Source organism: Ranitomeya variabilis, chromosome 5 (assembly GCF_051348905.1).
Source record: "Ranitomeya variabilis isolate aRanVar5 chromosome 5, aRanVar5.hap1, whole genome shotgun sequence".
Classification (NCBI taxonomy): Eukaryota; Metazoa; Chordata; class Amphibia; order Anura; family Dendrobatidae; genus Ranitomeya; species Ranitomeya variabilis.
This window is the reverse complement of record NC_135236.1, coordinates 369250404-369278022: the sequence shown is the minus strand read 5'-3', so window position 1 is coordinate 369278022 and position 27619 is coordinate 369250404. Positions and strand designations below refer to the sequence as shown.

At 41.1% G+C, this 27619-nt stretch overlaps 1 protein-coding gene across 2 annotated transcripts in view; it reads right to left on the bottom strand.

The window, feature by feature from the left end:
• GRM8 (glutamate metabotropic receptor 8) overlaps positions 1-27619 on the bottom strand; it is a 1957382-nt gene that overhangs the window by 357070 nt on the left and 1572693 nt on the right. For both annotated transcript variants that reach the window (XM_077264926.1, XM_077264927.1), the window contains exon 8: positions 23215-23351. In XM_077264926.1, coding sequence (XP_077121041.1) covers positions 23215-23351 — 137 coding nt within the window. The remainder of the gene's footprint in view (positions 1-23214; positions 23352-27619) is intronic.

Sequence of the window (27619 nt, the reverse complement as noted above, 5' to 3'; positions counted from 1 at the left end):
TACCATGTACACCTATGGAAAACCAAATCCGCTGTGCCCATGGTGCGGAAAATACCGTGCGGAAACGCTGCGTTGTATTTTCCGCAGCATGTCAATTTTGTGCGGATTCCGCAGCGTTTTACACCTGTTCCTCAATAGGAATCCGCAGGTGAAATCCGCACAAAAAAACACTGGAAATCCACTGTAAATCCGCAGGTAAAACGCTGTGCCTTTTACCTGTGGATTTTTCAAAAATCGTGCGGAAAAATCTCACACGAATCCGCAACGTGGGCACATAGCCTAATGGTTAGGGTTGGAATTAGAGTTAGGGTTGGAATTAGGGCTAGGGTTAGAAATAGGGTTAAGATTAGGCTTGTGGTTAGGGTTACGGATAGGGTTAGTGGTGTGTTGGGGTTACAGTTGTGGTTAGGGTTGGGATTAGGGTTAGGGTTGGGATTAGGGTTAGGGTTGGGATTAGGGTTGCGGGTGTGTTGGGGTCAGGGTTGTGGTTAGGGGTGTGTTGGGGTTAGGGTTGTGATTAGGGTTATGGCTACAGTTGGGATTAGGGTTAGGGGTGTGTTGGGGTTAGTGTTGAAGTTAAAATTGAGGGGTTTCCACTGTTTAGGCACATCAGGGGTCTCCAAATGCAACATGGCGCCACCATTGATTCCAGCCAATCTTGCATTAAAAAAGTCAAATGGTGCTCCCTCCCTTCCAAGCCCCGACGTGCGCCCAAACAGTGGTTTACCCCCACATATGGGGTACCAGCGTACTCAGGACAAACTCAACAACAACTGTTGGGGTCCAATTTCTCCTGTTACCCTTGCAAAAATAAAAAAATTACTTGCTAAAACATAATTTTTGAGGAAAGAAAAATTATTTTTTATTTTCATGGCTCTGCGTTGTAAACTTCTGTGAAGCGCTTGGGGGTTGAACGTGCTCACCACACATCTAGATAAGTTCCTTGGGGGGTCTATTTTCCAAAATGGGGTCACTTGTGGGGGGTTTCTACTGTTTAGGCACATCAGGGGCTCTGCAAATGCAACGTGACGCCCGCAGACCATTCCATCAAAGTCTGCATTTCAAAACGTCACTACTTCCCTTCCAAGCCCTGATGTGCGCCCAAACAATGATTTACCCACACATATGGGGTATCAGTGTACTCAGGACAAACTGGGCAACAACTACTGGGGTCTAATTTCTTTTGTTACCCTTGTGAAAATAAAAAAATTGCTTGCTACAACATCTTTTTTGAGGAAAGAAAAATGATTTTTTATTTTCAAGGCTCTGCGTTGTAAAGTTCTGTGAAGCACTTGGGGGTTGAACGTGCTCACAACATATCTAGATAAGTTCCTTGGGAGGTCTAGTTTCCAAAATGTGGTCACTTGTGGGGGGTTTCTACTGTTTAGGCACATCAGGGGCTCTGCAAACGCAACGTGACACCCGCAGACCATTCCATCCAAGCTTGCATTTCAAAAGTCACTACTTCCCTTCTGAGCCCCGACATGTGCCCAAACAGTGGTTCCCCCCCAGGTGTGGGGCATCAGCGTACTCAATTTCAATTCCAATTTCAATTTCTCCTGTTACTCTTGTGAAAATAAAAAATTACAGGCTAAAAAATAATTTTTGAGGAAAGAAAAATGATTTTTTTATTTTCACGGCTCTGCGTTATAAACTTCTATGACGCACTTGGGGGTTTAAAGTGGTCACTGCACATCTAGATTAGTTCCATGGGAGGTCTAGTTTCCAAAATGGGGACACATTTGGGGGAGCTCCAATGTTTAGGCACACAGGGGCACTCCAAACGCGACATGGTGTCCGCTAACGATTGGAGCTAATTTTTCATTCAAAAAGTCAAATGGCGCTCCTTCCCTGCCGCGTGCCCAAACAGTGGTTTACCCCCACATGTGAGGTATCAGTGTACTCAGGAGAAATTGCCTAAAAATTTTAGGATTCATTTTATCCTGTTGCCCCTGTGGAAATGAACAAATTGGGGCTAAATGAATTTTTTTGTGAAAAAAAAGTACTTTTTAATTTTTTCGGATCAATTTGTGAAGCACCTGGGGGTTCAAAGTGTTCACTATGCATCTAGGCAAGTTCCTTGGGGGAACTTGCCTAGATGCGACCCCCCGAGGAAGCCTAACGCGAAACGCGCGTCGGGGCCGCCGGACAACCACTGGCACTGACTTTATTGGGTAAGACAGATTCAGTCCTTTGTGTTACTTTTAAAGTGATCATACTTTTCGGCCTGATGTATCAAGTATAGGTGGCACCCATCTGCACTATATATTATATGGGAAAACTTTACTTGTCACCTCTAACTGACCTTTGTGTCTGTTATACAGATAGGTATGGTGATTTACCAGGCTTAAGTGGCACTTATCAGCACTATGCACTTTAAGGACATATTATTAATTTATGATACTTACCTGTCCTGGTTATTTATTGGCTATTCTCTGTCCCCCTGGTGCTATTTACAGTGGCTTTTGTCCGCCATACATGAACTATTTGTGTACCCTGTATGTCTAGTTTTGTATATATTTGTTTAATAATATTTCTAATAAAGAGTTGTCACTATTTTTACCTAGTAGTTTTTGGCGTATCCTTACTCCGTGGTTTGTTGTAGGAGATAATTAGTAGTGGAGTTCACGCCTCGTCATTTGTTTGACGTCCATGATAGGGTGCATCCCTATGATAGGTCTGCATTGATATGCATCAGTGTTATTTGTATTTAAGTTCCTTGGGGGGTCTAGTTTCGAAAATGGGGTCACATGTGGGGGAGCTCCAATGTTTAGGCACACAGGGGCTCTCCAAACGCGACATGGTGTCCGCTAACGATTGGAGCTAATTTTTCATTCAAAAGTCAAATGGCGCTCCTTCCCTTCCGAGCCTTGCCGTGTGCACAAACAGTGGTTTGTGACCACATATGAGGTATCAGTGTACTCAGTAGAAATTGTCCAACACATTTTAAGATCCATTTTATCCTGTTGCCCATGTGAAAATGAAAAAATTGAGGCTAAAATAATTTTTTTGTGAAAAAAAAGTACTTTTTCATTTTTACGCATCAATTTGTGAAGCACCTGGAGGTTCAAAGTGCTCACTATGCATCTAGATAAGCTCCTTGGGGGGTCTAGTTTCCAAAATGGGGTCACTTGTGGGGAAGCTCCAACACATGGGCTCTCCAAATGCGACATGGTGTCCGCTAAAGATTGGAGCCAATTTTTCATTGAAAAAGTCAAATGGCGCTCCTTCCCTTCAGAGCCCTGTCGTGCGCCCAGACAGTGGTTCCCCCCCACATATGAGGTATCAGTGTACTCAGGACAAATTGTACAATAATTTTTGGGGTCCAGTTTCTCTTTTTACCCTTGGGAAAATAAAAAAAATGTTGCTAAAACATCATTTTTGTGACTAAAAAGTTAAATGTTCATTTTTTCCTTCCATGTTGCTTCTGCTGCTGTGAAGCACCTGAAGGGTTAATAAACTTCTTGAATGTGGTTTTGAGTACCTTGAGGGGTGCAGTTTTTAGAATGGTGTCACTTTTGGGTATTTTCAGCCATACAGACCCCTCAAACTGACTTCAAATGTGAGGTGGTCCCTAAAAAAATGGTTTTGTAAAATTTGTTGTAAAAATGAGAAATCGCTGGTCAAATTTTAACCCTTATAACTTCCTAGCAAAAAAAAATTTTGTTTCCAAAATTGTGCTGATGTAAAGTAGACATGTGGGTAATGGTATTTATTAACTATTTTGTGTCACATACCTCTCTGGTTTAACAGAATAAAAATTCAAAATTTGAAAATTGCGAAATTTTCAAAATTTTAGCCAAATTTCCATTTTTTTCACAAATAAACGCAAAAATTATTGACCTAAATTTACCACTAGCATGAAGCCCAATATGTCATGAAAAAACAAGCTCAGAACCGTTAGGATCCGTTGAAGCGTTCCCGAGTTATTACCTCATAAAGGGACACTGGTCAGAATTGCAAAAAACGGCCAGGTCATTAAGGTCAAAATAGGCTGGGTCATGAAGGGGTTAAATTGAAAGATATATGTTCAAATTATGTGGTAACATGAAATACTAATTTATGTAATATTGACATGCTTTGAAATGAGAACCAGAAACGCACACCATTGGTTTTTAAAATTTTCTAATAAAAAGAATTTTATTCAAACTGGATGGACGAGCAGGAAACATCCCTCCTTCCTCACTGCGGCTGAGATCACCAGCAGGTACGGCACCCACCAAATACATTCATTTGCAATGGCTAGTGATATATGTTTCAGCGTGAAAAGCTCCAACCTTTCCTTCTGCCCCCCACTGTCAAACAGACAATAATGTGTATTTTTTAGTAGCTTTGGAAAAAATAATTTGCAACGACTTTGTTGTTGTCATTTCTAGGGCCACAAAATAATGCTTTCAGATTAATGGTATTTTTAGTAGTCTGAGATATAAATAATTGGCATCTAGTTGCTATTTTTAGGCCCAAAATATAATTTTTCTGTACTTGTGTGTGTTTTTTTAGTAATTTGGGAAATAAACAATTGGCATCAACCATCTCATTGTCATTTCTAGGTACAAAAAAATATTTTTTAGGAGGGCTGTGTGTTTTATGGTCTGTTCCAATCTTGGCCTCTTACCCTTTTACATGTCCCGTGGCCTCGGCATCCTCCTACCTATATGTGATCAACTATTTCCACATGTAGGTATACTTCCTGGCTGTTGCTGACTATATCTGTGCCATTCTCATAGGGCATGCATATTTGCTCGTTGCCTTATACAGCCCCCTTCCCTTCATTCTTATGTCTAATCTTTTTATCTGTGCATTCTGACTGTGTTACCTGTTATTGACTGTTTCTGTTCATATTTACCTTTTATTGCCCAAGGGCAGTGTCTGTTATATAGGCCTCATTTGGCCTATGGCCTTGGAGTCCATTATTCTAGGAGATTCTTCCTCTTCCTTCTTCTCTCTGATTGAATATCTGCCTCAGTGCCATCTATTGTATAATCCAGGTGTGGGAAACCTCTGTGGATAATTTTAAGTGTTCAAATATATTTTTTGCTTGTTGTTTTTCTGTCCAATAAAATTATACACTTTTTATTTTTTTTGGAATGTGCACATCTTTCCAGGTAGCCTTTTCTCTCCTCTCTTTTGGATGGCTGAGAGTGGCTCCAGTTCCTTTGCATTATCTTCCACCAGATCCACAGCAGAAAGTGCACAGTTGGAACTTGAGGACTATGGTCATCTTGCTTCCACCTCACCACCTTGTAAATCAGTCAAGCATTCTAAGTCGCAAGACATGCAGCAATCTCTTCTGCTTTTTGATGACTCCGCTGGCTGTGGTTCTGTGGCCAATCCACCTAGCCCTGCCCCAGAAGTGGAAGAACCTGAGTGCACAGATGCCCAAGCACTTTTTGGTGTTGGAGGTTGAGTACGTGGGAGGGCTACTGCACACGGTCACTGGACCACTGTAGGACACATCAGATTATGAAAGTCAATTGCCAACTGCAGAGTCTTTGTGCAGTGTGCAGACCAGCAAGGATGGCAGGGTTGAAGAGTTGTTAGAAGATGATGCAGGGGATGATGAAGTCCTAGTCCACACATGGTGAGGAGGCCATCCTAGTGGCATGCACATTTTGGAGAAAGAGGAGATGGCCATGCTGCTGCAACAACACATCAAAAGAGAGAGCAGGTTGCAAAGGTATAGTGGGCAGGCCCTTGTGAGTATGTTGGCTGCTACTTCTGACCGCACCGTTGAAATCACCACACGAAAGATAGCTCAAAAGAGCTCCAGCTGCCTGGCTTGGCATGTTTTCAGGGACTGTGCTGTCAACAAACAACAGGTGGTTTGCACTCTGTTCCATTAGATCCTGAAGCAAATCATAAATGTTTTGAACATGAGGACCACCTGTATGATGAGGCATCTGAATTCCAAGCACGAGGTGCACTGGAGTTCACACCTTAAGAAGCATGACAGATCTGAGCCTCCCCCTGCTCCCTCTTCTGCTAAAATATCTGCCTCTTCCTCCAATTCATGGTCAACAGAGCCACCTGCCTCCCCGAAAAGAGAGGATGTGACAGTATTAACAAAACCACCACCAGAGTCACCGAGCTTCTTCACACCATCCCTGGAACTGTTTAGCTTCCCATCCCTCAAATCCTTGATAGAAACAGGGGATACCCCCCTAGCCACCCACGAGTCATGGTCCTGAGTGACAGCATTTCCAAAAGAAGGGGACTTCCTCCTTCTGTCTGCAGTCTAAGTGCTGCAATCGATATTGATTGAAGCATTTAGGGGTTCATCTGCTGGGATTTGTGTAGACACTGCACCTGTCAGTGAGTGTCAGGTGTCAGCTGTGAATTCCGCTGATCAGCTGGTGGTGATTACATGCACAGCTCCTGTGAGCACAAAATCACCATGATGTATCAATACATCCAAGATTGGTAAGTACTTATAGATAGGTCAAAGGTTGTGAAGGGGTTAAATTTTTTAAGCTGGGACACTGTGTGACCTTTATTAATTATTAAATTGTTAATGTTAAAAATGTATGCAATATGCATTTACAAAATGGACATGTGGATGGCACACAGACGTAAAACACGGACATACGTATGCAAGATAAGTATGAAGAAGGGATATGCGAAACACAATACAGATGTAAAAATTGTCATTTATTTCAGAACAAACACTGGATAATTTTGCATTTGCTCAACTAAAACTGTCTGAACACCGGCAGTGATGAGTAGATAGAAGGTGGCTTTCACATAGATTGCACTGTACGGAGCACCATATTATTAGAGTTAGAATTCTTAGTGCTTCACAATATGGATGAGGCAATAGGGTAAACACATAAAAGCTACTTATGTACATGTCTATTATAGAGCAATACATTAGTGCATCATATAAAATAGGATTGCATTTAGCATGATAAACTTTGATATCCTTATACATGGCATAAAGGATATAGTGTACGTGCTGCTAGACAAGTACACAAATACTGAAGGAATCGGATAGTTGTATTAGTGCATTCAGAGAACCTTCCATTCCCATGGCAGGCATTGTACAAATGCATTTAAATGAATAGCAGCTATAGTAAACGTACATATATACGCTTTTCCTGTAGCAGCAAAGCGGAGAATACGATAACACTATCATGAATTGCTTTAAATTACAAATGAAATGTGTTTAAATATTTAAATAGTTGAACGCTGTATATTAAGGTAAGAAATCCTTCCATGCAGACGGCAGTGACAGGAGAACTATGGCGCAATACATTGAATTCTCCATGTGACAGTTTCTTTTTCATCTACAGAGAATATGAATACCTTCTACTTCTCTGTTATTCTAAAACAAACAGGATTTGCAACCTACTTTTACCATTATCCATTCATGGCACAGGTTTATTGAACTGAAAAATAATGTGCTTTATGCAGCCTTCCTGTATATTCCCTATACACTTTTGCTCAATTGCTTCATAAAATGCACTAGTTTAAACATGGGGCAATTTTGGAAACATATTATCCGAGAAGATGAAAAAAATGAAAGCAACAATTTTCATGTTTAATTTAACTTTCACTAAAGTTTCAATTCCTGATTCTGAGCAAATCCACAGTTTTTCATCCTATGAATAGTTTTACTGTATATAGTTTAGAATTATTTGGCATATTCTAAGCTCTAGAGAAAGCCATCTGTATTTCTTGAGAAATACTTCCCCCAATGAATATTGATCCCATTCTTACAGACATTGCCCAGTAGCAGTGAGAAAAGTAATATGAATAACACTCATCTGGCGGTCGTTTTGAACACCTGAGCCATTCCCAAAAGAGACCGGAGCCTCCTCTGAGTTCTGAGCAGTAGAAACTGCATTTAGAAACAGACAATGGATTTTTCCACTCTGCTTTATTCTGTAACGATTTTTGTTCCATTCAAAACTCCTCAATATTTTAACCTCATGCATTATTTTGTTTTATGAAACAGAATTTCATTTATCTCAGATTTAGGCTATTTGCTCTATTTTAATAATGCACAGTCTAGACAAAGATGTGAGAAGACAATTATCATAAAATAAAAATAAATTAACAACAGTACCATGGTAAATGAGTGTTTAAGGGTAAAAGAATAAGAATATAATATAATAATGAGTTTGTATTTATATAGCGCCAACATATTCCGCAGCACTTTACATTATACAGTAGAGGGGATTTGTACAGACAATAGACATTACAGCATAACAATAAACACAGATCAAAACAGATACCAAGAGGAATGAGGGCCCTGCTCGCAAGATTACAATCTATGATATCCCACTTCATTGGATTAATTCTGTTTAAAAATGAAATGCAATATAGTAAATTGTTTCATGTTTTTGAAGTTTTAATAAAGATTTAAGAATCATTATAAGGCCTCATTCACACAAAGAGGAAAAATGATACTGGTGTCATCAGTGTCATGCATTAGTGTGTCATAAGTGTATCCATTTTTACCATGTGTATCATCAGTGTATCCCTTTTTACTATGCGTGTTATCAGTGTGTCCATTTTTACCATCAGTGTGTCATCCCTATGTCTGTACTTGCCATCAGTGTATCATCAGTTTTTTTCACGGATGGAAAAATAAATAAATTACAAAGCTTCTCCTATACTTTGCAATGCCAAACAAGGACAGAACACAGATAGCACACGTATGCTATCCATGTGTTGAATGTGTTTTTGACGGACCCATAGACTTGACCCTTTTCATCCATATATGCAACATGGACGTGTGACACCCCAGGGTCCTTGTTGTCACAGTGGCATTACTTTCCTCATGGGGAGAGTGATGTCACGCTTGGAAGCTAGGGAAGATCTTGTTTATCAGGTAACACAAGCATGCAACATGTTCACATTCCAAGCCAGAAGTGGGAGCTCTGATCCAGCTTATGGGTGGCTCCTATATATATATATATATATATATATATATATATATATATATACATTCTGGTCTGGAGGGAAAGTCAGATAGTCTGTCAGAGAGACAGAGGAGAGAGCAGTCAGACAGTGAGTGTCGGAAGGAATGAAGGGGCCATGCAGCCAGAGGTGCTGCAGCTCCTGGAGAAAAAGAATACAGAGAGTAGAACACATTGTAGTGAGCTTGCAGGAGAGTGAAGCACAGGAGAGTGACAACTGGGGAGGACAGCTGAAACTGGGCTATCTCCCTGCAGAGCACAGATTCCGGTAGCCGGAAGACTGAGGTTGTGTCTGACTCTAGGAGGCACAGCAGAAACCGGCAGGACAGTTGGACTACATGTCACCTGTCCACCCTAATAAAAGAAGACACAGTGGCACATAGAGCCTGGGTCGTGATAGAGACCCTGTAAAAAGGCTCGAGCCACCTGTCATACGGGTTAGTGTACCACCTTTATGGAGGACAGAGAGAACTGTGAGGACCTTGACAGAAGCCACAGGCAGCAAGGGACTACACCACCATGCTAGTAGGAAGGCTTTTAACTCCACCTGGTAAAGGGGACTCTGAACTCACTTCCAAGCCAGCTGGACCCAGCCTGTAGCTTTGATCTGGTGCCCTGGACTGTGGCTGCCTGAAGTCTTCAGTAAACCAGGTAAAGAGACTGCAAACCTGTGTCCCCCGGTTAGAATTGCACCACTCACCATCTCCAGCTACACACCAGGAGCCGTGCAGGCCCAACTTCACCTGTGGGTAGTTATACCATCTTAGCTGCCATAATATCACCCCACAGGACCCCTTTAAGCAGTGCCAGTCAACACTGACCAAATACCTCAGGTGGCGTCACAAATGCAAACTTTATTTCAAACCCCTTTAAAGACCATCCCTTTCACATGGGTGCCCAGGGCCATGAACTGGGTCGCTGCCACCTTGACACATCCCCTTAACTAACGGACCCAGTACCGAATACCCCACAAGCTCGCGGGCATTTCATATGTCTGAATGAGACCTAATGGTATTGGCACAGGTGGGTTTGCTCCAAAACCCATTTAAAAATGACCGAGGAAATGCTAGAAAGAATGAGCATATGCTTTTCTATGTGAAAATTAATTGCTGCTCCAATTCTGTCTTTTGAGTGTCTTTTAATAGCTTCAAGTTTCCAGAGGCGCCAATCATTTAAAAGAATGGACCTGATCTTCGACTGTTGTTTTCTGCTCTGAAGGCACAGTATACTTTACAATACAAGTCAATAGAAAACCTCAAAAGATGCCCAAAGATGCCGATACATCTTTCTGAGCATTTTGAAAAGTCTTTGCTTGAAAAACCCTTTTCATTTTCTTCACTCTTGAAATAAAAATTAAGTCCGGAAACTTCCTGTTTAAAAACAATCCACAAACCCAAGAAAAAATGCTCAACAAATCTGCAGGAGGTCTAAAATATCAGAAAAACACTTATCATCTCCTGAAGTTAAAAACTTGGTGGATTGTCCACCTGAAGTAGATTTTTAGGTGCCAAACCCTCATGGTATGTTTACACTTTGTCTTTTCCCACTGGTTTCCCTGAAGGCACAATGGGTGATCTCACACCTTGAGCCAGCCAAGTTCAGAACAAAACGCTTGCTTGGGAAATAGATACTATGTGGTGTAACTGCTTTGTTGAGTGAGCTACAATTTCATGAGGAAAATATGGACTTATCATACATCCTAGTCACATACCGATTACATTTTTGAGATCTCTGGACTGGACTGAATGGTTTCCAGGGTCTTGATCCATTCTAGCACCGCAGGGTGGAGAAATATGTAGAATGGTTAGTAGAAGCCAGGTAGCAAACCTGTGTTTGGTCGCAATGATAATGCCAATACCTCCTCCCCAAGACTGTCCAATAAGAATTTGAGACTTTAGTTTTGGAGGTTTTAGCTGACAGAGGCAAGGAGAGGGGATTTAGGTTCAGTCCAGAGTGCTGGAGATGAGTGACACAAAAGGGATAAAGGCTAGTATAAGGCCATGCTGCCTGTCTCTCTGTTATGCTTGTAGTTCACTTCAAAAGTGGGGACCATGTTGAGTAATGTGCTGTAAAGGAATCAGAAATGAGATGGTGCCCATTCCCCCTGAGGCCAAGAGCACACCTGGCATAACACCAGACTAATAATTGGCATGATCCATCTGCTTATATCTTTTGTACTATTACTGTTTATATTTGCCTATCTGACCATTGATATCTATTTTGCAAGCAAGTCTTTTGTGCTGAGCTTAGCTGGCTCAAGGTGTGAGATCTGTCTCTCACAGCCTTTTGAGGCTTGACAACCTGCTGAGCGAGGAGCCTTGTTACAGATGCAAATGGGAAGGGGGGTTTATAATCCCCTGCCAAGTAGGATACACATGATTGACATGAAATTATATCTACAATATTTTTCAAAAATGCTTGTTCATGCTGTTATATAACACCAAAACGTCCCACAAGTCATGTAATAGTAAATTGATGAGTAAGTAAATACAGAAAAAAGTTTCAATGCTTTTTTGGACTGTTATGTAACACAGGAAAATACCACAGATTGAGTAATAGTATATGGATGAGCAATTGAACACAGAAAAAAGTTTCAACGCTTTTTTGGACTGTTATTTAACACCGAAATGTACCACAGACCATATAATAGTATATGAAGGAGCAATTGAATGCAGAAACATTTTTAATGCTTTATGGACTTACATGGCACCAAAATGTACCACAGACCACATAAGAGTATATCAATGAGTATTTTAATATAATAAAATGTTCAATGCTTTTTCAGGCTGTTAAGCAATACCAAAATATACCACAGACCACGTAATAGTATGTGGATGTGGATGTGGATGTGGATGAGTAATTGGATACAGAAAAATGTTTCAACAAATTTTGGACTACTATATAACATTAAAATGTGCCGTAGAGCACGCAATAGTATTTGAATGCAGATGCTCTCATAGCGTCGATACGCGTGGGGCTCCAGTCTCCTCCAGGACTAGCACAAGCATTTGCTATTGGGCTACCGCATCTTTACTTGGCTCTTGTGACGCTTTGTTTCCAGACCCTTGGGTGATATATCCCGGTTATTAAACAGCATTTGGTGCAATGAGATTTCTTGCACAGGGTGAATGGGTCTAGGATTTGGGACTTAAAGTTTAATTCCTGCATTTATTTATTTGTGAGTAATTGATCAGCGCACATAGGGTATAGCTGTTAGCAGAGTAATGTGTATTGGTGCATATATTTGTATATGTATACGGACTTTTTATGTATTTATCTCATTTTGCTTAGTGCTCTTAGGTATTTATTTCCAACTCTCAGGGGGGTTGCATATGTCTTATCAGCCATGTGCCGTCTGTTGGTTTTTAAATGTTTTTAAATGTATGTCTTGCTCTATTGTGCCTTTTTTCTATAAATAAAGTTGTATTTTTTGATGGTTGATCCCATTGGTATGCATATCTTTTCTCTTGCTTAAAGTTCTTAATTACTTTATATATATATACATATGGTTGTTCCCTGATTTATTTGTGTCTGTGGTGCCCGCCACTTTCTTTGTATAAATATGGAGAGCCCCTGATGTGTCTATACAGAGGAAATCCCCCAATTCTAACTCCAACCCCAACCCCAATACACCCCTAACCCTAATCCCAAAAATAACCATAACCACACCCCTAACCCGAACACACCACTAAACCTAATCCCAACCCTAACCACAACACTAACCCCAACACACTCCTAGCTCCAACACACCACTAACCCTAATCACAACCCTAACCACAACCCTAACCCCAACACACCTCTAACCCTAACACACCTCTAACCCTAATCCCAAAGATAACCCTAACCACACCCCTATCCCTGACACACCCCTAACCCTAATCCCAACCCTAATCCCAACCCTAACCCCAATCCCAGCAGTAAACGTAATCCAAACCCTAACCGCAACTCTAGCCCCAACCCAAATTTTAGCCCCAACCCTAACCCTAACTTTAGCCCCAACCCTAACCCTAACTTTAGCCCCAACCCTAACCCTAACTCTAATGGGTAAATGGAAATAAATAATAAAAAAATATTTTATTATTTTTCTGTCACTAAGGCGGTGATAAAGGGGTGTGTGATTTACTATTTATAGCAGGTTTTTATGTTTGGCTGTTGTTACACACTAAAAGATGCTTTTTATTGCAAAAAATAGTTTTTACATCACCACATTTTGAGAGCTATAATTTTTCCATATTTTGACCCACAAAGTCATGTGAGGTCTTGTGTTTTGCGGGACGAGTTGATGCTTTTATTAGTACCTTTTTCGGGCACATGATATTTTTTGATCGCGTTTTACTACAATATTTGGGAGGCAGAATAATAAAAAACCAGCAATTCATGAATTTCTTTTGGGTGGGGCGTTTATACTGTTCCGAGTGTGGTAAAATTGATAAAGCAGCTTTATTATTTGAGTCAGTGTGATTACAACGATACCTCATTTATGTCATTTTTTATGGTTTGGCACTTTTATACAATAACATTATTTTATACAGTATAAAAAATAATTGTTTTTGCATCGCTTTATTCTGAGAGCTATAACTTTTTTATTTTTTCGCTGATGACACTGTATGGCAGCTCATTTTTTGCAGGACAAGATGTTGTTTTCAGTGGTACCATGTTTATTTATATCTGTCTTTTTGATCGCGTGTTATTTTCTTTATTTAGGAATTTAAAAAAATATATTTTTACACTGTATAATATTTTTTTCTTGTTTACTTTGTCCCAGAGTGGGACATCACTATATATTGTCAGATCACTGATCTGACACTTTGCAGAGCATGTGTCAGATCAGCGATTTAACAGGCAGTGCAGGAGGCTTGCTGGTGCCTGCTCTCAGCAGGCACTGACAATCCACCTCTTTGCAGGACCCGGAAGGACCCCATGGCCATCTTGGATCTGGGGGCCTGCAGGGAGGATAATGGAGGAGACCCTTGGAACAATGCGATCACATCGCGTTGTTCTGAGGGTCTCAGGGAAGCACGCAGGGAGCCCCCTTCCTGCCGATGCTTCCCTATGCCACCAAAATGCTGAGATCTTATTTAATCACAGTGTTCCGGAGGTTAAAGTGCCAGGAACAGTTTGTGTCAGCTCCTGACACATAGTGCAGGATGTCAGCTTTGATAATCAGCTGACACCCGGCCGCGATCCACCGCGCTTCTCCCGTGAGCGTGGCTGATCGCATATGACGTACTATCCTGTCGATGGTCGTACGGGCCCAGGTCACCTCAACGGGATGGTACATCTGATGTCAGAAAGGGGCTAAAAGATGACAATAACAAGATAATCACAGAGGATAAAGAAAAGGCTGAGATATTAAACAGGTACTTTTCATCTGTGTTCACCAATGAACTGTATGTTACAGGAATCATTTAACAAGGCAAAAATCTAAATTCATACCCTGATTTAACTTGTTTAACACAAAAAGAAATATATCTACATCTGAGCAATTTAAACATTGACAAATCCCCCTGCCCAGACGGCGTTCATCCACAGATACTGAGGGAACTGATCTCAATAATTGACAGACCACTGTATCTCATATTCTTAGACTCTCTTGTAACAGGGGTAGTGCCACAGAACTGGAGGATGCCTCATGTGGTACCAATATTTAAGAAAGGTAAGAAGGTGGATCCAGGCAACTACCATCCGGTAAGCCTGACACTAGTAGTGTGCAAAATTTTTGAGGGCATTATAAGAGATGAACTGCAGAAATATATTGTAGATAATAATATAATACATGACAACCAGCATGGATTCATTTAGAATAAGTCATGGCGAACTAACATGTTGGGCTTCTATGAAGAGGAAAGAGCAAATCTGGATGTAGGTAATGCAGTTGATATGAGTTATCTGGACTTTGCAAAGGCATTTGACACAGTTGAACATAATAGTCTTATAATGAAGCTACAGAAGCAAGGATTGGGGAAAAATATATGCAGATGGGTATGGAAATGGCTAAATAACAGTAAACAAAAATTTGCCATAAATGGTACGTTCTCTAAATGGGATGTAGTCATCAGTGGAGTACAGCAGGGATTTATGCTAGGACCAGTGCTTTTTAACCTCTTTATTGATGACCTTGTGGATGGGATTGAGAGTAAATTGTTAGTCTTTGCTGACGACATCAAACTATGTAGATTAGTAAAATCTTGCCTTGAAATTACAATATTGCAAAACAATCTGAATAAGATGACCAAATAGGCAAACATTAGGCAAATGAGATTTAATGTAGATAAATGTAAAGTAATGCACCTAAGACAGCGTAATCCTATTGTTGCATATGCATTAAATGGGAGTATACTCGGGACTACAGAACAGGAGAAGGACTTGGGTATTCTAATTACAAGTAAGCTGAGTAGCAGTATTCAATGTCAAGCAACAGCCTCAAAAGCAAACAAGATTTTAGGATGTAAAAGAAGAGCTATCCCATCGTAATATTACCAATTAATAAATCACTGGTTATGCCACATCCAGAGTATGGGATCCAGTTTTGGGATCCACATTTTAAAAAGGATATTCAGAAGTTATAATCAGTTCAAAGACTGGCAACTAGATTATTACTCTCATATGAGTATAGGTTGGAAAAGTTGTGATTGTTTAGCTTAGAAAAAAGATGCCTCAGAGGGGATCTCATTTACATGTACACCTCTGGCAAAAATTAAGAGACCACCACATCAAAACCCTGTCATGGGCAGCCCAATCTCCAGACCTGAACCCCAGTGAAAACCTCTGGAATGTAATCAAGAGGATGATGGATAGTCACAAGCCATCAAACAAAGAAGAGATGCTTACATTTTAGTGCCAGAAGCAGTGTGAAGACTGGTGGAAAGCATGCCATGACGCATGAAAGCTGTGATTAAAAATCATGGTTATTCCACAAAATATTGATTTCTGAACTCTTCCCGAGTTAAAACATTAGTATTGTTGTTTCTAAATAATCATGAACTTGTTTTCTTTGCATTATTTGAGATCTGAAGCACTGTTTTTTTTTAATTTTGACCATTTTTCTTTGTCAGAAAAAAAATACAAAATGTATTGCTGGAAAAATCGGAGACATGTTGTCAGAAGTTAATAGAATAAAAGAACAATTTACATTTTACTAAAAAAATATACCTATTAAGAGAAAAATCAGACAAACTGAACATTTTGCAGTGGACTCTTAATTTTTGCCAGAGCTGTACAAAGCACTGGCACATAACTTATTCCTTCCAAAGACCATACTGAGGACTCATTATGGGTGGAAGAAAGGTGATTCCAGCAGCTAAACAGGAAAGGGTTCTTACAGTTAGAGCAGTCAGACTGTGGAATGCCCTGCCACAGGAGATAGTAATGGCAGACACAAGAGCAGCTTTTAAAAAAGGGCTGGACAATTTCCTTGATACACATAACATTGCTGGTTATAGTTAAATTAGTGACTAAATGTACAATTGGTGGAGAAAGGTTGAACTTGATGGACCTAGGCTTTTTTTAAACCTGTGTAACTATGTAACAAAAGAATAAGAAGGATTGTTCTTGCATTGTTTTTTTAAAGTTTAAAAAGCACGAATAGTCCAAGCTCTGTGTTATGAAATGGTCTTTTAGTTACTACTTGTGATGAACGAATATATTCGGCACTATTCGTTACTCGCATGAATAGTATGCTATTCGGGCTATTTGTTATTCGGCGAATAATTTGGTAATCACCTCGGTATATTCAGGAAACCCGTCCAACATGTTTGGCACTTTATTTGCTTGCCAATCACAGTAATCTTTGGCACATCTTAGAGATGCGCCTTTTCTGGGGTGGCTGAAAGCTTATGTTTTTAGCCTGGGTTGGCAGTATCCATGGCCCCTTCCTAGGCTATTAATGTCAGCCCGCACCTGTCTGCATAGCCTTTTTTGCTGGTAATTAATTATAGGGGGACTCTACATCCTTTTTGGGGGGATCTCCCATTTTAATAGTTAGTAAAGGCTATGTATACAGCTGTGAGCTGATATTAATAGCCTGGGATGCGCCACCCCCTTCCCAGGCTATAAACATCTGCCCCCAGTCGTCGGCTTTCACTCTGCTGGTTAAGAAAATTACATGGGAGCCCATGCCATTTTTTAAAAAATAATCTTTTAACAATTAAATTCATATGCAGTAAGCTGCACATGCATTGTATTAATTGTATATGTCACTGACATCTGAATATCTATATATCTATGTGTACATACTGTGTGTAATCCATGTATTCTATCCTGTCAGCTCCTGCTATGATTATACAGATTGTGGCTGCTGAATTGCTGGATTTTCTTATATATATACAGGTGCTTCTCACAAAATTAGAATATCATCAAAAAGTTAATCATTCTGTTTGTAATGACTCTATATAATATATGCGTTTCACTTTTTGTATTGAAGAACTTAAATTAACTTTTTGATGATATTCTAATTTTGTGAGAAGCACCTGCATGTGTGTATCACTGACATCTATATATCTATCTATTCTATGTGTATATATCTATTCTATCTTATTCTAACCTGTCAAGCTGTAATTTTTCTATATGATGAAGATGAATTGCCGACTTTTCATCTCTATCTATCTATCTATCTATCTATCTATCTATCTATCTACTGTATCTATCCCATCCATTTCAGCTTTTTTCTCATGCCCAGTGACCTGTTTTTTGGGTGCAGTAGATATATATTCAGATTTCCCACTGACTTGCATTGGATCCACTATTTAGTACGAATACACGGATATTAGAAAGTATTTGTGCTGATTTTCCCGAATACAAATGTTTAACTATTCGCTCATCACTAATTACTACCAGGTAACCATTTATTTCTATAGTGAAGTCACTTTGACATTACTTAGGCTGTGTTTATTGTAAGGCGCTTGAAGGAATAGCACACAGTTATCGGAGTCCTCATAGTTCTACCCAAATCTTTTCATGGCGATTGTAGGCTTGCAGTTTTGAGTTTTGATGGTGAACCAATTAGTTTCAAATCCAATTGCAAAATACTTTATCATCTTTACTTGGTCATAATATTTGATGCATGACTCACTTTTTTATATTAGCCTATATGCATTTTTATGGGGAAAGAGATCTAAAATAAAATAACCTTTGTAATTAATTTTTGTACAAACAGCATTAATTATTATATATTGCTAGATAAATATAAGAAAAACACATTTTTAGAATACCGTATTTTTCTGACCATAAGACGCACTTTTTTTCCTCCAAATTTGGGAGGAAAGTGTGGGTGCGTCTTATGGTAGGGATGTAGCATGTGGGGAGGGGGGCAGGAGCGAGTGGGATCGCACTGTTATCCCACTTCAGGAGGCAGAAAAATGTCCCCACTGCCTGGAATCAGCTGCTGGGGAAACCATGTGGTCCCGATGATTAAGTGCAGTGAATATTCATTAGCTACTCCCCGCCCACCTATCAGCTGAGCGGTGAGCCGGGAGCAGCAAATGAATACTGCACTTAAGCAGCGACACACATGGATTCCTCAGCGCTGATTGCTGCAGCAGCTGGGGAGATCCGTGTGTCCGGGGGAGGAGGCAGCAGCAGCAGGGTCCGGGGGAGAGAGGAGATCACTGGTACCGTCCTGGGCTGGAGCTGAGTGCTGTGTAGTGGGCACAAGGAGGACCTGTGATGATGTCAGAAGTGGGCGGGCTGGAGCATCACATGGCAGCACAGAGCCCTCCCTCTTCTTGACATCATCACAGGTCCTTCAGACTCCAACACTAGAATCTGCTGGCTTCCATTACCTGTGCTGTGGAAAGGCAACAAGAGGGAGGGCTCTGTGTGTGCAGTCATGGGATGCTTTTACCTCACCACAGGTTGGCTGCCACAATTAAGAGGTTAGTCTTTCCAAAACACAATAAAGCACTCTGCCACTCCTTTAGTGAACTATAGCTCCCAGCATGTCATAGGATCTGCAAGACATGCTGGGAGTTATAGTTCTCCCATGGGATTTTAAAGCAGCACTCCAGTGTTATTTTGCAGTGCTGGAGTGGTGCTTTCAATATAATCCCTGTGCCCCCATTCTTATACTCACCTTCCAGCGTCTTCATGTAGTACTTCACAGACTTCACACTGGTCCCGCAGCTTCCAACATAATAACATACTATTATATATAATAACACCACATATAATAGTATGTTATTAAATACTTTACCACATTTTTTTGCTTCAAATATTTTTTTCCCTATTTTCCACCTCTAAAACCTGGGTGCGCCTTATAGTCCGGTGCGTCTTATAGTCCGAAAAATACGGTAAATTGGATGATATGTGATTGAAGCAGCGGTTACAGTAAAATATTAATGACTGCAGAAATGTATAAAATAATATTGGTTGAATGCTCAGTGACTCCTTCAGCCATAAAGGTGCATTTATGATTCATTTCAGTCTTTATCTTTCAAGCATGACAGCAAACCTTAGATATTACCTCTCCAACAGTGTAAAATACTGAATTAATAATGCTTAATTATGCTACAATTGTAATAAGTGCTCCAAACTACTATTCAGACGAAAAGTGCCAAAGAGCATTCTGACAACTCAAGAGATTTATACTGCAATCTGAGAAATGCTATAGGAGGGGGATTTGTTTTAGGAGATCTCACTTGTCTCATTTTTTTGTCTAAAATATAAAGCAATGGCTTTTGGTGTAATTTAAAAGGATTGTCCACTACTCGAACAACCCCTTCTCAATTTGAATGTTTGGTCCTATTAAAATAAAAACATTTATACTCACCTCTGGTGCTGGCCCTATTCAAGTGGTGTCAGCAATTGCATTCCTAGGGCTCACGTAACGTGTATATGTCACACGCGCCCTGTGCCAAACCAGTATCGAGTTCACTGTCCCCGCCTTCAGACAAATCAAACATCAAGAGGATGTCAGAGAGTAGCCATAGCCCTGACTTCCTTTTGATGTTCAATACATCCGAAGGTGAGACAAGTGAAGCCGGCGAAGATTGGGCTTGGGGCTAGCATGAAGTAACAACAACATGTGAGCCCAGGGAATGTGAGTACTGATACCACTGAAACGATGCTGGCACTATAGGTCAGTGTAACTGTTATTTTCTTTAATGGAGGCAAATATTCAAATTGGGAAGAAGTTGTCCAAATAGTTTAATGTTATGAAACTTATTCCACTTAAAAAGTATTTTTTTATTTTTTTTTGCTTGATATTAGCTCCTTCCTAATTATTTGATATTTTTTTCCTCCCTTTTTACTTAGAGACATAACAATTTTTCCATTAAAAAGGGGGTATCTTGTTTTTTTTCTGCAGTAAAAGTTTTAATTTTGAATTATACCACTCATTATACTATATAATGTACCAAAAATGTACAAACAATTGGAATAAAAAAGTGGTAAAAATGATGAAATGGTGTCACTATTTTTTTGAATTTTGCATCTACTGGCAACTTATTTTTCCAAGTGATTACAACTATGGCAATATCAAATTTATATGGCTATTGATATAAATATATTGCTTTAAAAAATTCTGACCTTTGTAAAAGAAAAAAAAAGTTTGTGTACTTTCAGTTGTGCTTTACAATTTTGTATTAGGTTGTATAATAAAGGCAGTACTCATTGTGTATGAAGTAGACCCACTGCATGCAGGTGATCTTGACATTCGCTGTACATATATGTGAACATAGTCTGAAACCAGAGTATTAATTACATTTTTACATACTTTTCCTCCTTGATTATATATTTTTTATTTGTGTATAAACAAACAGGACACATTTTCCATTGTAAATGATCTGTTTTTATAGCTGTTCTGAAAAATACTAATTCTGTTATTAAAAACTTATGAAGATTTAGTCTTATGATTAGCACTTCTAGCAAATTTAAAAGTCATGTAAAACACAGGTAATGCAAGTATCTAACCAAATCCTTCCATACACGTAATAAAATTCTTACATATAACAAAGCACAGAAATTCTCTGAGCAGAAAAATGTGCATTTTATGAAAAAAATAAAATAAAAAAGAGATACAGACTTTGCAGAAAGTATTCATACCCCTTTAAATTTTTTCACTCTTTGTTTCATTGCAGCCATTTGGTAAATTCAAAAAAGTTTATTTTTTTCCTATTACTGTACACTCTGCACCCCATCTTGACTGAAAAAACAGAAATGTAGAAATTTTTGCAAATTTATTTAAAAAAAAATAACTGAAATATCACATGGTCATAAGTATTCAGATCCTTAGCTCAGTATTGAGTGGAACCACCCTTTGAAGCTAGTACAGCCATGAGTTTTATTGGGAATGGTGCAACAAGTTTTTCATGCCTGGATTTGGGGACCCCCTGCCATTCTCCTTGCAGATCCTCTCCAATTCCGTCAGGTTGGATGGTGAATGTTGATGGACAGGAATTTTCAGGTCTCTCCAGAGATGCTCAATTGGGTTTAGGTCAGGGCTCTGGCTGAGCAAGTCAAGAATGGTCACAGAGTTGTTCTGAAGCCACTACTTTGTTATTTTAGCTGTGTGCTTAGGGTTATTGTCTTGTTGGAAGGTGAACCTTGGGCCAAGTCTGAGGTTCAGAGCACTCTGGAAGAGGTTTTCATCCAGGATATCTCTGTACTTGGCCACATTCATGTTTCCTTCAATGACAACCAGTCATCCTGTCCATGCAGCTGAAAAACACCCCTCATAGCATGATGCTGCCACCACCATATTTCACTGTTGGGATTGTATTGGGCAGGTGATGAGCAGTGCCTGGTTTTCTCCACACATACCGCTTAGAATAATCACCAAAAAGGTCTATCTTTGTCTCATCAGACCTGAGAATCTTATTTTTTATAGTCTGGGAGTCCTTCATGTATTTTTTAGCAAACACTATGCGGGCTTTCACATGTCTTGCACTGAGGAGAGGCTTCTGTTGGGCCACTCTGCCATGAAGCTCTGACTGGTGGTGGGCTGCAGTGATAGTTGACTTTGTTGAACTTTCTCCCATCTCCCTACTGCATCTCTGGAGCTTAAATCACAGTGATCTTGGTGTTCTTCTTTACCTCTCTCACCAAGGCTCTTCTCCCATGATTGTTCAGTTTGGCTGGATGGCCAGGTCTAGGAAGACTCCTGGTGGTCCCAAACTTCTTCCATTTAAGGATTATGGAGGCCACTGGGCTCTTAGGAACCTTGAGTTCTGCAGAAATTCTGTTGTAATCTTGGCCAGATCTGTGTCTTGTCATTCTGTCTCTGAGCTTCTTGGTCTGTTCCTTTGACCTCATGATTCTCATTTGGTCTCACATGCACTGTGAGCTGTGAGGTCTTATATAGACAGGTGTGTGGCTTTCCAAATCAAGTCCTATCAGTTTAATTAAACACAGCTAGACTTCAGTGAAGGAGTAGAACCATCTCAAGTAGGATCACAAGGAAATGAACAGCATGTGACTAAAATATGAGTAACTGAGGAAAGGGTCTGAATACTGACCATGTGATATTTCAGTTTTGCTTTTTTAATACATTTTTCAAAAATTTCAACATTTTCTTTTTTTTTCAGTCAAGATGTGGAGCAGAATTAATGTGAAAAAAGTGAACTTTTTTTTTTAATTTACCAAATGGCTGCAATGAAACAAAGAGTGAAACATTTTAAAGGGTCTGAATACTTTCCATACACACTGTAGGTAGCATATGTGCCATAATAAAACAATAATTGGTCATATTGGTGGTGCTTTGAACTCATTTGAACTTTTGCTATTCATTCCATATAATTTACTTGTTTAACCCTAGAAATAATAATAATAATAATAATAGTAATATAAAAAATAATAATAGTAATAATAAGCTAAATACAAAACATTGTGATTCTAAACATTAATTCTTTTTCTGTTTCATTTTTCACCCAATAATTTATATACAATGAGGAAAATAAGTACTTGATACACTACTCATTTTTCCATTTGCTGATTTTCCCACCTACAAACAATGGAGAGGTATGTAATTTTTGTCGTAGATACACTTCATCTGTGAGACAGAATCTAAAAATAAAATGCAAAAGAAAACACATTGCATGATTTTAGCATAATTAATGTGCACTTTCGTGCAATAAATTTCAATTTAATTATTTAAAAAATCATACAATGTGATTTTCTGTTTTTTTTTATTTTTAGATTCTGTCTCTCACAGTTGAAGTATACCTACTATAAAAATTACAGACCTCTCCGTTCATTGAAGGTGGGACAATTTGAAAAATCGGCAATCAAATACTTGTTTTCCCCACAGTACATACTGTCTGAGAAAAAGTCAAAGGATATGTCCAAATATATGACTTACATTTAGATGTAGCTGGTTTGTCCAGTGTCCAATGACTTTGTATTCTGCTGTTTTATTTATTATTTGATACTGATAAATATCATAACGTCCAGGAGCATCTCCATTTTCATTGTAAGTAACTGGTGTACCAGCACTGCCTAAAAAAAAAAAAATATGATAATTATGAAGGAAAACAGCCAACAAATCAAAGTCCCATTTGGACACCTATCTAAGTAGTTATTATGCATTGCTTTTATAGCGCTATCATATTCCGCATGTATGTCAGTATGTGTTTGGAGTATGGGAGGAAACTGAAAAACCCATCTAAACATGAAGAAAACTAAGAAACTCCTTGCAGATATTGTCCTTGTTGGGATTTGAACCCAGGATTCCTGTAGTTACATGATACTCTATTGATTATGAAATGTTACTTACTGGATGACTTACCATTAGTGTTGAGCATTCCGATACCGCAAGTATCGGGTATCGGCCGATACTTGCGGTATCGGAATTCCGATACCGGTATTCCGATACTTGCCGCGTATCGGATACCGGAATCGGAAGTTCCCAGATTCAAAATGCAGAAATTCATCCAATGAGAATGATTCCAAGTGTGGGCACATCCTGTTCAGCATGGAGGGCATGAAACTACTGGCAAGGCTGTGATTGGCTGCTGAAATGATGTCATGATGCAGTTTAAAAGTCGCTGGCGCCATTTTGCGATCACTCTGCTGTGAATTCAGTTAGTGACAGGACGCTGTTTGCTGACTGAGGGCCAGTTTAGAGATAGTGATTTGCTTCTTTGTGCTTTCCAAAGGCTAATTTAGCAACCGCTGTGTTCACCTACTATTCACCTTGCTTTTGCCTTGTAGCGCTGTTTTCACAGCGATCTGCAAGGTCTGTGTGTGTGTGTGAGTGCAGCCCACTCTCTAGTCTGAGTGCAGCCACATAGGCCATCCATAGCTGGTTGCATTCAGTTCAGGGAGGGTGGTTCATTGCCTCATACTGTTCTTTTTTTTTTTTTTTTCCAAGTAGTGTAGTCTGCTGCTAATTTTTAACAAAAAATCCTATTAGTGTCTTTCCACCCGTCTCCAGCTAATTTGTGGAAAAACACTACATAGGATAACGTAGAGGAGGGTTTTTGGGCCTTGCAGCGCCGTTTACGGCTGTCTGCACGGTCTCCGTGTGACTGCAGCTCGCCCTGTAGTCTGTGAGCAGCCATAGCCTGGTTGTCTCCAGCTCAGGGTTGTTCACTGCGTCATACCGCAAAATCAATTTTCATTTTGTTTTAAGTAGTGCAGGCTGCTGCACATTTTTTCAAAAAATTCCTATTAGTGTCTTTCCACCCGTCTCCAGCTAATTTGTGGAAAAACACTACATAGGATAACGTAGAGGAGGGTTTTTGGGCCTTGCAGCGCCGTTTACGGCTGTCTGCACGGTCTCCGTGTGACTGCAGCTCGCCCTGTAGTCTGTGAGCAGCCATAGCCTGGTTGTCTCCAGCTCAGGGTTGTTCACTGCGTCATACCGCAAAATCAATTTTCATTTTGTTTTAAGTAGTGCAGGCTGCTGCACATTTTTTCAAAAAATTCCTATTAGTGTCTTTCCACCCGTCTCCAGCTAATTTGTGGAAAAACACTACATAGGATAACGTAGAGGAGGGTTTTTGGGCCTTGCAGCGCCGTTTACGGCTGTCTGCACGGTCTCCGTGTGACTGCAGCTCGCCCTGTAGTCTGTGAGCAGCCATAGCCTGGTTGTCTCCAGCTCAGGGTTCTTCACTGCGTCATACCGCAAAATCAATTTTCATTTTGTTTTAAGTAGTGCAGGCTGCTGCACATTTTTTCAAAAAATTCCTATTAGTGTCTTTCCACCCGTCTCCAGCTAACTTGTGGAAAAACACTACATAGGATAACGTAGAGGAGGGTTTTTGGGCCTTGCAGCGCCGTTTACGTCTGTCTGCACGGTCTCCGTGTGACTGCAGCTCTATCTGTTGTCAGTTCAGCCCCCAAAAAATAAATAAATAATAAAGTTCACCAAACACACCAGTGACACCACTTTACATTTGTGTAGGCCACATTAGCTCATATTAAAGTCTAGTCCACACTTTAGAAAATTAGTGTTTCTTATACCTGTTAGGAGGAGTTGTTCAGGAATAAGCACACAAATCCGTTAGTACTTTTCTGCTTATCTTTATCAGTCAACCAAGATGAAGAAGGCAGTGAGTAAGGCACGTGGGCGTGGGCGTGGGCGCGGAACAGGGAGGGGACGTGGGGATTCTGTGCCTGCTGCGGGCACCGGTGACTCATCAGCACCCACTTTCACAAGGGAACAGTCATTCATGCGCAGCTTTGTCGCAGAGCGCCGTACACCGCTGCTGCGTGAAGAACAAATTGAAGCCGTTGTCGGATGGATGGCAGCTAATGCATCAACTTCAATTAGTGCCACATCCTCTCAGACACAGAGCACTGGAGAGCAGCCATCTGTCTCTTCACCACCTGCCAAATTGCCCAGGCAGACAGAGAGCCCAGGACAGGAGCCGTCTCTACTTCTGTTCTCTGAATCTCTTGGCTTGGAAACAGGGGGCCAGCCAAGCAGTATTGGAGAAATGGAAGAAGAGGCAAGGTGCAGTGATGCCCAACAGCTTTTTCTCTCTTCCTCTGAAGAGGCGGGTGGGCCAGTGGCTCCGGTCACCACATCGCAGGCCGCATCAGCTGATGATGACACTCAGGTGCCACTTACTGGTGCGTGCTCTGCTGCTGAGACTACCCAGGAGGAGCAGTTGGGGGCAGAGGGTAGTGTAGATGATGAGGTCCTTGACCCATCTTGGCGTGAGGGACAGGAAGGTGGTGGGAGCAGCTCTGAGGAAGAGATTCCCCGTATGGCCCAAAGAGGGAGAGGGAGGGGGAAGACTGCGGATCCTGCAGCCTCCGCTTTGGCACCCGTTAGGAGCATGTCTCTTCCAAAAGCCAAAAAGGGCGCTCCCAAGACTTGCAGTGCCTGGTCCTTTTTTGACACAGTTGCAGATGACATTTGCTATGTCAAATGCAAGGTGTGTCATCACAAAGTAAAAAGAGGTCGAAATGTCAGCAACCTCAATACCTCCAACATGTGGAAACATGTGCGCAACAGGCACGCGGCGGAGTTACAAAAACACACTGAAGAGCTAGGCCAAACAACAGCGGCAGCTACGACCTCTTCAGCTCGTGTTGCCTCTTCCTCCAGCTCACACGCAGCTGGTTCGGCTTCCTCCCAGGATCGCCGTGGAAGAACCTCAGGCCCTGTTGTCCAGAGACCCGCTGTAATTCCACCCGCAGCACCACTTTCCCAGTCATCCACACACTCCCAGCCCAGTCTACAGTCATCGGTAGTACAGGCATGGGAGAAAAGGCGGCCTTTCTCGTCAAACCACCCACGAGCACAGGCTCTGACTGCAGGCATTGCCAAACTTCTGTCACTGGAAATGCTGTCATTCAGGCTGGTGGAGACTGACAGCTTCCGTGACTTGATGTCATTGGCAGTCCCACAGTACAATGTGCCCAGCCGCTTTTACTTCAGCAGGCAAGCCGTCCCTGCCCTGCACAAGCATGTGGAGGGACACATAAAACACGCGCTACTGAACGCCGTCAGTAGCAAGGTCCACCTCACCACCGATGCGTGGACCAGTCAACATGGACAGGGGCGATACCTTTCCCTCACTGCCCATTGGGTTAATGTCGTTGAGCCGGGTACAGACCGTGCGAGTGGCGCAGGACGTGTCCTGCCCACTCCAAGGATTGCAGGAATCCATTCTGTACGCATTGACTCCTCCTCCTACACCAGTTCCTCAGAATCATCGCTGCAGGAGCCATCACAGTCCACCTCCACATGGACCCGTGATGAACGTGTACCTGTTACGACCGACATGAGCACAGCCGTGGCCAAACGTCAACAGGCCGTCTTGAAATTAATTTATTTGGGGAATCGAAGCCACACAGCGCAGGAGCTCTGGAATGCCATCAAGCAGGAGAGCGATGTGTGGTTTGTGCCAGCGAATCTCCAGCCAGGCATGGTAGTGTGTGATAATGGCCGAAATCTGGTGGCAGCTCTGGGCCTCGGCAACCTCACTCACATCCCATGTCTGGCACATGTGCTCAATTTGGTCGTGCAGAGTTTTCTGAGGGACTATCCGGATCTTGATGCACTGCTGCACAAGGTCCGCATAGAGTGTGCTCACTTGCGGCGTTCCAGCACGGCAAAAGCGCGCATTGCGGCTCTGCAGCGCCGACACCGCCTGCCGGAACATCGCATCATATGTGACCTACCTACCAGGTGGAATTCCACGTTACATATGTTGGAGCGGTTGTGTGAGCAGCAGCAAGCTGTAATGGAGTACCAGCTGCTTCAGGCGCAAAGAAGTCGCAGTCAGCGCCGTACAGACTTCACAACCACA